Here is a 13,156-nt window from a genome sequence, read left to right as displayed (position 1 = left end):
TGACACTTGCAAAATCTAAAGGAAGGAATAGTATGCTTAACTGTTGAATACCTAGGACCTACTCAAATGTGAGGCCATAATAAATCACAGTAATGTACACCCAGGTGACGTCTTGCTGGATTCAGTTCATACGGGTACAAAAAAAAAAAAAAAATCACAGCTTAGCATTGCCATTGTTGGCTGACTTTACCTTAAGTCCATTAATACTAACAGTTTACAGTGCGCAGACCAGGCAAAGTATTGCTGATCTTGTACTTGGTCCATGTAGTCTAGTACAGAATCATGTATGTAAGACAGCTGAAAATAAATCATAAATGCTGCTCAGCACTGTTGACCGTCTCTACGTCCATGCAACAGCTAACTTAGACTGCCTATAATACCTTACAGGAGGTACAAAAATTTGTAGACCCGGTTAAGTCCATAAACGGCTAATGTAACGTTAGACCAAGCAAATGAAGTATTATTGTTGGATGAAGTCCAGAATGTAAAGCGAATCCTTGCGGCGGATGATGTATCACAAGTTCCAGGTCCCGAGGAAGTCGATTGACTCGCTGGCCTAACGTGGTTAGAAGACGAAACTGGTTCTGGGAGATCAACTTCATATTCCAACCACTGCCACTTGAACTTACTATATTGGAGACATCTGTGTCAATATCCGCTACACGAGGGTCATCCTTATCGAGGGTCTTCATTTTCTCGTTGAAGAAAGAAATATTCTCACCGGTCCACAAAATCACGATGACAAATGTAACGTTAGGTCACGCCAACGTAATCAGCGGGATACAAAAGTAGCGCATCGCGTTGACCGAAAGATCGGTCTGTATCTGTCCGTCGGGGAATGTTCCGCGGAGACTGCGTCTGGCTTCACGGATCCCCACGGAGGTCTACGCATCGCGTAGACAGAAAGATCCGTCTGTCCGGAGGACTCTTTTATATTTTGCCATAACGCTGTCCTCCGTACACGGAGGAGATCCGTGAAGCCAGACGCAGTCTCCGCGGAACATTCCCCGCCCGACGGACAGATACAGACCGATCTTTCGGTCAACGCATCGCGCTGAATGCTGCAGCAGCATGCATGCCGAAGCTCCTTGATAGTAATGATACACGTAATACGCAGTTACAGCCTCACACACATGTGCATCATTTCACACCACACTGCAAGCTACACTAGTATAGTAGCTACAAGTTGATCGACACGCACGTTTCACATCCATTTCATGCATGAAACATGCAACATCGCACCGCTGCCCGCTGACAAAATGCACTCATCACCATTCACACACGGCGAGATATGGTGGCTGCAAAAAAAAAAAGAAAGAAAAAGAGGAAAATCACGGAAATTTTCCCGACTGTGTATTTTCTCCCCAGAATTTCAAAATCCGCGGAAATCCGCGGATCCGCGGAGAAATCTCATGCCTGATGCATTATCATCATATTCTCAATATTTTCCCCATTTCCATTGCATTCACAATAACTTTCAATATTAGTTATTACTATTTTATAGTTCCTTTTCTTCAATATCATTGTTTTAATCAAATTCAAAAGAAATTTTATTTCCAATATCTCAACTTCTTTCATATGCAACAATCACAACAAATCAATATAATGCAAAATATATGTTAAATTAATATCATCATTTCCCATATGACAATGAAATCAGCAGAGCACATTTTACATTATATAATGTCAAATTGCCTTTACTATTTTGATTTGGGTGTGGCATGTAAAACTTAGTAAACTCCAATTTCAATTCCATATTCTTTGGTGCCATAAAGTATGTGATTATCAACACCAATTACATAATATGCATAAAGAATTTGTCAAGTGATTTAAGCAAGGTTTAAAATGAGTAAGTAAAGTACCAGTAAGTTTAGTCAAAAAGGTTCACCTGGCAAACAGAGGTCAAAATCAAGCTGGGAAACATAAATTATGCTACCACAGGAAAATATCAGAGAGGGGTAGGTCACTTGAGATAAAGTAATTGATGACAAATGCAGCCAAAATGGCTGGGGAATCAACAGTCTTTTTTATTTTCACTTTTATGGTGCTACATAAGTACTTGCCCGATTGCCCGCGCCGTTGGCAAGTGAAAAATCAGATTCAGGCAAGTGTTTTTGAACAATGAGAACAAATGCTTGCCCGATTGGGCAAGCAAAAAGTTTTGAAGCCACCTTTTTTTCACTTACTCACCACCCCCCCCCCCCCCCATACACACACACAATATACCCACAGAGTCAACCATACAGAAGCCCAAAGATAATGGCAGATGCAACGCACTATCTATTTCATTTCAGCAACTTTCCAACATTTACATGAAGAAGTCCCGATACAATGCAACATCAACACTTGATCACACAGTTTGTAACTGTATACGCCATATATTTCGCGAGTTTACATTTTTACGAATCGGGAATTCCCGACGACTTCGCGAGTGGTTAAATTCGCGATCGTGAAGTCCTGCACTGAACGGAGAAATTTACATGCGTACGTCATATTCACATCGGGATCAGAGTCAATATTTTCGTGTGTCTTTAATTTCGCGAATAGCACCTGACTCGCGAAATTCGCGAAAATAAAAACCTTGTGAAATATTCAGCGTATACAGTACTCCATTGTGTTTAAGGGTGCGAACCAAGATGTGCTGCTTATTCAAATGATTCTGTTTTATTAAGCCCTTGACTTACACATGATTTTCTACATCATTTTTTTATATTTTGGACTTTCTTTTCGAGCAAGTGTAAAAATAAAGTTATGTTGCACCATGACTTTATCAAGCTGGATATATTGGTGACTTCTTGCGAGATCAACGTACCTGATCTCCTTCCCTCACAACTGTGCTGCCTGAGGGAATGTGGGAGAGAGCGATGCGGTTGTCAAGCAGCGAAGAGTCCTGGAAACAGATTCCATGCAGAGAGAATGATTATGAGTAAAAACCACAAGAAAGAAATAAAACATGTTACCATTAACTCGTTGAGGACGAGTCCCAAGTATACTCGGACAGGTGTCTATGGGGAATGTGTGTTGTAGCAAAATCAGTCCGTCCTCAACGGGTTAAAATCAAACGTTGTGAATCATCACAAAACGGAGATTACGGCAGTAAGATATCTGCAATTTAAGTCATCTCAACTGGCATTCAATGGGCTTTCCAAAACACTCATCTCAATTTGATGACTGTGATGTTATCTGGACACGAGTCCTTTATACAATGTAGGTTTGCTGCATGCTAAGTACGTTTTCGTAAGGAATGATATGAAAATTAATGTCGTCACTTCAGTAATCCGCAATCGAAGTCAAAGGTTACCGTCGCTCGCCGGTAACCCTATCAGTGTCGTCAGGTAGCCTGGGGAAGGCTTCCAAATTCGACACTTTGAATTGCATTCAAAAGGAAAAGCACTAAACCACAAAAATGTGAGTTTGTGGGACTGGAGGGGTCGCCCTGTCTCACCGGTAATCCAAACAGTGTGGTTAGATCCTGCTTGGCCAGCTCCAGAATCTCATCCTCAGTGAATTCTCGCTTCTCTTCCAGAGACATCCTCTCGCTGACCCCGCCTGTGCTGATCGTCCTCTTGCTTGGCTTGGCGGAAGCAGGCAACCCCGGCTGGTCTAGGGATGTCTACAAGAGAGAGAGAGAAAGAGAAGTACTGATGACAATGCGTATTAAAATGGAAATTTCTTTCACCTTCACGTTAACTTTTTAATAAATACAGTAAAATCTGAGGGACATAATGACAGAAGTTTAATCAAGATCAGACATGAATACACAAAGCTGTGGAACTTCAAAGATTCATGTATTCACAGAAAGCAAGTGAATTGGAGGAGGTGATGATGTAGAAGACACGTCACAACTCTCACATTGCTTTCTAAGATATCATGACAGTCATGTTTTTTTGTTTTCTTTTTTTTTTGCTACTCATCTCACAACTGCAACTTCTCTCGGTAATTGCAGTTATATTATTATCAGTCTATACTGAATTCAGGCAAAGGATGTACTTTATTCATATTGGTTTAATCTGAAAAACAAAGAAGGAAATACAGTAAATACTTGCACATAGTTCAATGGGAGACCTGTGATGTGGTGACATCATTACCTCTACCAATTTCGGTAAGGGGTCGTGACTAGTTATTCCCCGATAGTGAAACTGTTGGCAACTTAGAATTCCATAACATTTGTTTGGGAAGTATAAATGTATTCCTTTGTTCATATTGAGGACAGACTGATTTTGCTACAACACACATTTCCCATACACACTTGCCCGAGTATTTTCAGGACTCGTCCTCAACAGATTAAAATCAACAATTCTTATAAATAATGAAAGCTTACTCATGATTTTCAATTTCATCTTCAAACTTCCTGATCCACAAATCAGTAAAAGTTTTATTACTTGAATATATTGTAGTGTAACAAAAGAGCAAACACAACTGATTGAAATGTCATGCTTCTTGAGGTAAGAAATATTCAAATGGTGCTTCAACTTTTTCACTCCGTCGAAACCATTCCTTCCCATCAGCAACCCCGAGTGAAAGATTTGTTCACGGAAACATATACAGTTTTGTGAAAAAATCTCATCAAGGCAGAATAAAGAGCATCAAAAATCATATGTCTGATTACTAAGTTGCCAATTTAAAGAAGCACATTAAGTACCGATTCATAACCACTATAGATGTAATGATGGTAAGCCAAAGATCAAAGTGCAGGGGTCAAAGTTGACAAACCTGTCTCATGGGCTTCGTATCCTCCAGGCCAGTCACTCTGGCTCGCCCCGCCGCCGCCTCAAAGTCCGAAGTGCTCATGCTCAGCCGACCTGTCTCATCCACGTCCAGGGAGGTGGCCTTGTGCCATCGACAGATAGGACCAAAGACACGGCCTGCCGTGGACAGTACACAGCATGATGACAAACCTTAATAAGTTTTCTTTTTGTTGTTGATGTTGCTGGTTTTTTTTTACAATCAGTCCGTGAAACTTCTTCACAATGACATGATGACTTAGCCTCAGTAAAATGACATATAGTAACTAGGCCTCTTTATAATCATGACATCTGTCACTGCAGCAGTGCAATGAAGGAATACACTTCATTCAAGTATGAAATTACTGCACAGACTGTAAAGGAAAGAGTTGTCTATGCAGAAACTGGCACAAGCATACACTATTAAAAAACTCACTGATCAACCATCGTCTTAGAAAAGCAAGGGAAAGCACCATCTTCTGTAAATGTAGTGTAAAAAATTTAGAAGATCAAGAGGTAGTTTCATAATGTTAAAGCCAGACAGAAAGATGCCAGAATGACATTTGGGTGGATTCTCTACAGCCATCATGTAGCAACTGCTGTTGGAAACTGACACTATTGATATCTCTGATTTTGCTGATCCTCAGCACAACTGCATTCAGCAAAATTTTCTCTTTCAAGCAGCAGTTGCAAAGCACATTGGGCATATAGTCACAAAATCAATGCTCAGCAAGGCAAATCATGAGACAACTGCCTGTATCAAACACTTACATAAAGATTTTGGAGCTTAAAATCATTTGCAAAGATTACAATTATAAGAAAGTCAACACTGATTTGATTGTAACTGTTGGCTGATATGTAAATTATGACACAAAGATTTATATTCTAAGATGATGAGCACCCTTTATCATCTCATGAAATAAGAATATTAAAGGGTGTGTACAGTTCTGGTCGAGGTGAGGATTTAGCTTTTGACATTTTGCGAGATATTCAGAAACCACTCTATGAGATGTCACAGAGCATGCAATTCTAAGGGGTATCAAAAGTTTATTTGATGAAAATCGGTTTTGAAGTGGCCGAGATATCCAAAAACAAGGTGAGACAAAGAGATCCTAATAAAGTTGGGGCATGTAGTCTTTTATTATTATCACTTTTTGGGATATCTCAGCCATTTGAAAACCAATTTTCATCAAATAAACGTTGAATCCTTCTTAAAATTACATGCTCTTCCATATTTCATAAGAGGTTTCTCATTATCTCACTTAGGAATGTTAAAACCATGAATCCCCACCTCAACCAGTACTGTACAGCCCCTTTACAAAGAATGAGAAGCAGGTTTGTTCAGTTGGATTTTGCGATTGTTGAGCTGGTGAGAATACAGTAGTGCTCCAGTGAGAAAGGGTATTGGTTCTTTTAGTTTGTTTCATCGATGTGTCACTTGAATGTCCTTCCATTTTTTTATTCATTCAAGCTTCTTTGAAAAACAACAACAAAAACAACTCACAAACCTGACGAGAGGGATCCAGCCCTTGGTCTACGCATTTCACCATCACTCTCATCAGCTGAGGGCAAAAGATAAAGATAAAGAAAAAAATAACACACACACACAAAAAAAAACCCAAACAAGACTCATCTAGACTACAAAACCTTTCAGGCCCAAGCAGGCATACAAATAAGATATCCATAAGTCGTATCATGAGTCACTTTCCCTTGAGTTTATACAACATTAGCAATGCATTTCAAATTGGTATCACTCATAACCTTCAACCCTTATACAGTGCTTTACTCACAGTAGCTTGACTGCTGTCAACTTCTAGGGCCAGCAGAGATTATGCATTGCTGGTTGGTAACCAAGAGTGTGTGAAAGAGAGGGCATCTTAGAAATACAGAGTGAAATGCAGCCTTTCATTTCATTTTTTTCCCCTCTCACTGTATTCTCTTAACCCACTGAAGATTAGTCAAAAGCAAACTTAACCGGGTGTCTATGGGAAATGTGTGTCATTGCAAAATCAGCCCATCATCAATGGGTTAAACTTGAGATGTGATGTCTAGAGCAATGGGTGAAGGATTGTTTCGTTTTGTTTTGCTTTGTTTTTCCTTTACTTGTAAAACCATTATCATGCTTCATATACCAATCAACATGCTAGCTGGAGTGCTTTGCCAATCAGCACAGGACAAATAGTCTGGAAATTCATATGTGATGAATACAGATTACAAACATTGTAATCCCCCAATCCCAATTATGGCTCCTTGATATGATTACTGTAAAACATAATATATTCGCGGCATGAAATTTTCGCGAATTGGAGCCGACGGCCTTTTTCGTGGCATGAAATTTTCGCGAAATGCCACTGGCATTCAATGCATGTGGTGTAGACAAGAACTTTGTGTGCAGTTAAATTTTGTTAATCTTGGCGCTCGCGAAATTCGCGAAATTAAAATGCACGCGAACATTCCTCGTTTTACAGTAATGTGTTTTATATGCTAGTGATCATGAGGCCTACACACACGATTTTAGGGGGAGGGGGGTAGAAATCTTTTCATGCAGTGGGGCTGAAAGGACCTCACCAGACTTGAAGACATCCGACGTCCTATCCTCCTCGGCTGTATTCACTCTGAGAACCGTGTCGGCGCTGCTGGTGTTGGATGCAGCAGACCAGGAGGAGAGAGAAACCTGCCGCTTGGTGGGGCTACTGGCCTTGCCGGAGAGGGCGTGGATGGCGAGTGACTTGTCACTGATGTTCTCCTAAAGAGAGATAACGAGCCATCAAGAGACATACAGAGCTTACATTCTAATTTTATTCAAAGTTCCACTGCTGCTTATTTTGTCCTCAATGGACTGAGACAAGCAGAATTCAGGAAGCATTCTGGCATGTATTTATCATCCGAAAAGACAAATTATCACAGGAAAGAAAGGGCCTGTGTTTCTTGCTACATGTATATGTAATCCAGAAGACAGTTATTGGGAACAAAATGTACAGCTGTTCATTGTAAGTCTTCAAATTGTTTGAAGTTATCCCGGCAGGGATCATTACTAAATGTTTTTGCTACAAATAGAGCATCTACACACTAATTCACGTCACAGTTGGTGAATATGTTTCCAAAGATGATTTGAATGTTCAGCCCCTGCAAATCTATACCACTCAGTCACTCAGTCCCATAACCATTACAGTCGTTGGGGGACATGAGGAAGATGCAGCAGTTATTCTCCAGGCTGTCCGGTTGGCAGCTGTCTGGACGGTCACTGTCTTTTGATTTTAAACGGGTATTTGAATATCAATGCTATTCTAATTGGGGTCCGACAATGCTAGTTTCTTTACCGTATTAATTAGCTCTGCATCAAGGCCAAGGAGGTTCTGTAGGGTCATGAAGGTCACACGCTGGAGGCGAATCATCATCATCTGTCATCGAGGAGAAAATTAAATTGTTTTAAATAAAGTTTATATTCTCTCACACACACAGGATTTCTTCACTTCATCATTTTCTATGAGCAACATCCCCAGCAAGATTATACATACTTTTCCAAGGATGCAAATTAGGTTTATTGAGCTCCACAAAGTTCACTAAATAGCAGTGTATTAATGCTCACATGCACTTATTATTGGTAGCCAGGTTAATGGTTGTAAAAGTAAGAAACTTCACTATAATATTCCTTTCGTTTTCTTTTTTTTTTCTTGCAAACAGGGGGATTCTTCTTAATATTAATTACAATAGGGGGTATTTACAATGCTCTTTACCACTCAGTCTGAGTGCTCAAAGGTCATAACGGCATTTTAGCTACCACAAGTTAAGAGAAGGGTTAAAGGCTCATGAATATATTAGTAATTATATAAACAAGCACTTTAATTTTTTTTTTTTTTTTTTTTAAGCTAATCATATTTAGTCTACCTGCAAGAAACTAGATTAGTAGCAAAGAGAATCCAGTATTTACCTGGACAACTCTGACCATGGATTCGGGGTACTGCTCAAAGACTGCCTGGAATGCCACAGCTGGAAGTCTCAAGACAGTGGTATCTTCTGCTGCCTTGCACGAAACTGTCTTGTACGGAGCTAAATGGCCCTGAAGCCAACCAAAAGAAACCCAAACCAAATTCGATTATCAATCTGTACACAAATGTGCTGACTACAGATCAACAGTGGACAGTATAATCAAAACAGTCAAATCTCTCCCGGTGACCATGCATTTATGACAGGCAAAGGCACGTTTACAGCTGCTATCCAATACTGTTGTAATGCATGAAAATATGGACAACGTTCCAAAGATCATGAAACTGTACTATGTTTCCATTACACTGACTTCTGACAGAAAGATCTAGAGGGTTTCAGTGGTACAGCATTGCATGGAAAAAAACAAACAAACACAAACTTCAGAAAACATTGTATGTATACACTTGAATATTTTGCTCTCTTCTATTACAATTCAGTCACTATGAACAATTGACTAATATGTAACAAACTATTGAAGGGCATAATATAGGCTTACACGTACCTGCTGAAAGTTAAGAGCCCTTAAATGTACCAACACAAATATGAATATCTGGGGCTATTAAGACTTGTTTTGTGTGTTTTTGTGTTATTATGGGACGATTGCCAGAATCCCCCCCCCCATAATTTTCTTCTCTACAAAAGGGTATGTGCCTTTCATACATTTTCAAAGGGAAAGCTGATGATATGATATAATTTTTGGCGTGATTTCCAAGAAACGTACCGTTATGACGTCTAATACACTTAGCAAGCTGTGGACGCTGTCTCCCTGGGTGACCTCTTTGACCTCATACTCTGATCCATCCTGTTATGGGACAGAAACAAACAAACACAGAGAGACTAAAACAATACACCATGCAGATATGATGAGTGAACAGGGGAAGTACTAATGATTAGCACTGCAACAGTCCAGGAAATCATGAGGGGTGAACATGTGTGCACACACACACACAGTTATTGCCTCTACCTCCTGATTCTATACTTTGTGAGCCTCAAACTCAATTCAATTCAGTTTGATTAAATTCTGGTTTTATTTCAAATGTCACATATTTTTCTTCTGGACTACAATAGTTACAAGAAGTCAATGCAATATGAAATATACAAATGTACAATTGAAATTGGAAAAAGTAAAACAGCCAAGTGCATAACCTATATCAATCTGAGGACAAAAATCATATTAGTGGGGTATTCATTGATATTAGATCGATTTTATAATGCACTAACTTTAATATCCATTGCAAATAAAATATGCCTGGTCTTTCATCAACTCATATCAGTAACACAGCACAATGATTATACAGCAGAAGAGATTTAATTCCACAATAACCATCCCTCTCTTGTCTGATTTATTTACAACAAAAGTGTCTACATACATTACAAAATGATTTGCTTTCATTGAAGAAAGGCACAGCTAAATTTCAAAGAAAAATATGTTAAACATACATACACTTCCAACTTACAGCCAGGAAACATGCGTTGGCTTGAGTAGAATTGAAAGTTACAGTCACGTTATCAAATATCCACAAAATCTTCCAAACCATCAAAGAGTAACAATTAGAGTTACAGTACACCACTACAATCTCATTCAGAGTATTAGCATGGATGAAGACATAAAAATGAAAGATTGCAGTGGAAAAAATGTGAGAATGAACAATGAAATTGGAGAAACTATAGAGGGCACACTCACAGGCTCCGTGATATATACGACCAGGCGACCGCTCTGAACAACGAAAATGCTGTCGTCAGCCTGGCCTCGCTGAAAGAGATATGCCCCCGCCGGTAGAAACTTACTCTCGACAGAGCGGCTGAGCTCAAGAAACAGGGGTCTCTCAAAGTGACCAAAAACCCTGGCAATGAAAATGATCAAAATGAGATTAAAATCCTTGAAGGACCTTGAAGACATTTCTCAGCATAGTGGACTACATAGAGGTCAGGCGATAATCATACTTTACAACTGGCTACTGTATCTTTCCTAACCCCATCTCCTTTACCAGATATAATCTACTACATAGGAAAAGTATTATTAAAAATTTCAATATACAGCATAAATAAGGTGAGTGCTACAAAATTCATTCTCAAAAGCTGTATCTATGTTGTTGTTGCTTTTTCCTTCTTCATCCCCTAAAACAAAAAGAAAGCTCCACACTGTTACACATTGATATCTGCATCTTGTTTATTCTCCTGTCTGCACAAACCTGATATTTTTTAGCATGTAGAGGACCTCGGTGGGTATCCTGAATTCTGGGGGAAGCTGAAGCTCACGGAAATCTGCCTCCAGGATTGCTGGAGGTGGCTCCTTTATCTGGAGCATCGGCTTGCCGTCGCTCTCGGTATTTTGGAGAATACTGAAGGGTAAACACACAAACAAATAAAAAAGTAATCAAACGAATATCTAAATACCAATGACATCTGCAGATTGCAATGGTAATATGTCTCCCTAGGGAATACGTGTACATACATACATCATACAGATACTGCATACGCCGAATATTTCGCGAGGTTTTTATTTTTGCGAATTTCGCCAGTCAGGTGCCATTCACTAAATTAAAGACTCGCAAAAATATTGACTCTGATCCCGATGTGAATGTGACATATGCGTGTACTCTTCTCTGTTCAGTACAGGACTCCACGATCAAGAATTTAACCACTCGAGAAATCGTTGAGAATTCCCGATTCGCGAAAATTTAGACTCGCGAAATATATGGCGCATACAATATTCTACGTGGCATAGCTACACATCAGATTGTAGCATTACTGGCTTGAGATGTATCCTTATCCTGGAAATCCCAAGTTTCAGAAACAACAGCCATAATTCCTCAAACTCAAACTCAAAATTTTCATGGAGCTTGACAAAAAAGTTTGTCTTGAACATAATACCAGTATTTAAAACACTATGTTGGATACTGTCCTGGCAATCAACAGTACAACATTTAATTTCTACATAACTATGTATCTTAAGGGTCCTATGGTGCTGGTTTGCAACACTGGCAGGAACAAGCACGTCTATGTACTCACAAAGTACATAGTGAAAATAGTGAACAGATAACACCCAAATTCTTATTATCACTTTGTGATTTGTGAGACTGTTTAGATTAGATTTGTGAAGTTTCCAAGTAATTCCAGCAGAGAAAATTTATAGATGTCTGCATTAGAACATGGGCAAAGATACAGGTGTCTTTTATTTTGTTGCTTAAAAAAGGATACTTGACTTCAAAGGAGATTCAAAGTAAATAAGGCTTTCACAGAGAATATACACATTTCTTTCAAACCTGGTATCAATTGCAGAAAGAATGCGCACAGGTACCTGCTTTCAGAGACTATTATCAGTACCTTGACTAGAAAAGAGCAATATCTCTAACACAGGAAAAGAACAGATAAGCATACCACATAAATAGTCAACCACAGTTGCAACAAGCAAGGCCAGTTTCATTTGCACAGTGATCACAGAACTTGGGCTAACAGAGTATGATTTGTCACTCTATTTCTCCTTCTTTTTAATCAAGAGATCAATTTCTTGACTACCAAGGAATGAATCCACCCCCCCCAAAAAAAAAAAATTAAAAAAAGATAAAATAAAACTGAAAGGTTATTTTTGTACGAGTGAGATTTAGTCACATTTTAGAAGATTGTAATGTATAACATAGAGTGAAATGTACTTTGTGCTCCATTTTACTTGTTGCTTTCCAGTGCTTTATTTTGTTGTATGATCTTTGAGCAACGTATGTGTGATGTAAGCAGTACTTGAATGTGTATTTCACATACAGCACATAAACTCATATACCAGGTACACATGTATATTAACTGCCATGTGCAAAAAGGACAATGTATGGGACTTAAGGTTCAATACCAAACAGTTTTCTATTGCAATGAAGGACAAGCGTAGAATTTCAAGATTTGAAACCTTTGACAAATTATTTAACGATTGAAAGTTGCTGTTTATACATATGTATTAATGACACTGCACTTTGTTCCACTTTTTGTTTTAAACAGATGTTTAAACATATATCATGAAGAAATGAAATGAAATCTTGAATCTCTTGAATCATGAGGTCCTTAGCATGTCAAATGCTTCATCACTTTGTGTGCTATAAAGGATGATGGCACAGAAAACCTCACAGTATTGTACATACCGGTACTTTCGAAAGTCATCGATGCGGAAATGGTTAAATGTCAAAACTCACCCCCTGATGGTTCTTGCTAGGTCCATATACTCCTTCCTCTTCCTCATTTTCCTCTGGACAGAATACACCGGCCCTGATATAGACTTCACCTGTACCATGACAACAAAAGATCAATAATGCAGAGAATGGTGGTAGAGATGATGATGATGATGATGATGATGATGGTGATGATGGTGATAATGATGATGATTATGATGGTGATAATTATGATGGTGATAATTATGATGGTGATAATGATGATGATGATGATGATAATGATGGTGATGA

The 13,156-nt window shown here is 39.0% G+C and overlaps 1 protein-coding gene across 1 annotated transcript in view; it reads right to left on the bottom strand.

Annotated features, from left to right (window-relative positions):
* The window catches only part of LOC139712999 (patatin-like phospholipase domain-containing protein 7), a 33,836-nt gene that overhangs the window by 17,149 nt on the left and 3,531 nt on the right, over nucleotides 1–13,156 (bottom strand). The window contains exons 4-14 of the mRNA XM_071624780.1: nucleotides 12,890–12,978; nucleotides 10,904–11,053; nucleotides 10,396–10,555; nucleotides 9,433–9,513; nucleotides 8,656–8,784; nucleotides 8,045–8,125; nucleotides 7,293–7,470; nucleotides 6,233–6,286; nucleotides 4,714–4,865; nucleotides 3,446–3,613; nucleotides 2,813–2,890 (exon numbers count right to left, since the gene is read on the bottom strand). Of these exons, the coding sequence (XP_071480881.1) occupies nucleotides 2,813–2,890; nucleotides 3,446–3,613; nucleotides 4,714–4,865; nucleotides 6,233–6,286; nucleotides 7,293–7,470; nucleotides 8,045–8,125; nucleotides 8,656–8,784; nucleotides 9,433–9,513; nucleotides 10,396–10,555; nucleotides 10,904–11,053; nucleotides 12,890–12,978 (1,320 nt within the window). The remainder of the gene's footprint in view (nucleotides 1–2,812; nucleotides 2,891–3,445; nucleotides 3,614–4,713; nucleotides 4,866–6,232; nucleotides 6,287–7,292; nucleotides 7,471–8,044; nucleotides 8,126–8,655; nucleotides 8,785–9,432; nucleotides 9,514–10,395; nucleotides 10,556–10,903; nucleotides 11,054–12,889; nucleotides 12,979–13,156) is intronic.

The sequence above is a fragment of the Diadema antillarum genome, unplaced genomic scaffold (assembly GCF_040938485.1).
Source record: "Diadema antillarum isolate AM-2024a unplaced genomic scaffold, OU_Dant_1.0 scf00000042, whole genome shotgun sequence".
Lineage (NCBI taxonomy): Eukaryota > Metazoa > Echinodermata > Echinoidea > Diadematoida > Diadematidae > Diadema > Diadema antillarum.
Note: the sequence above shows the minus strand (reverse complement) of the source record. Positions and strands in the feature narration are given on the sequence as shown.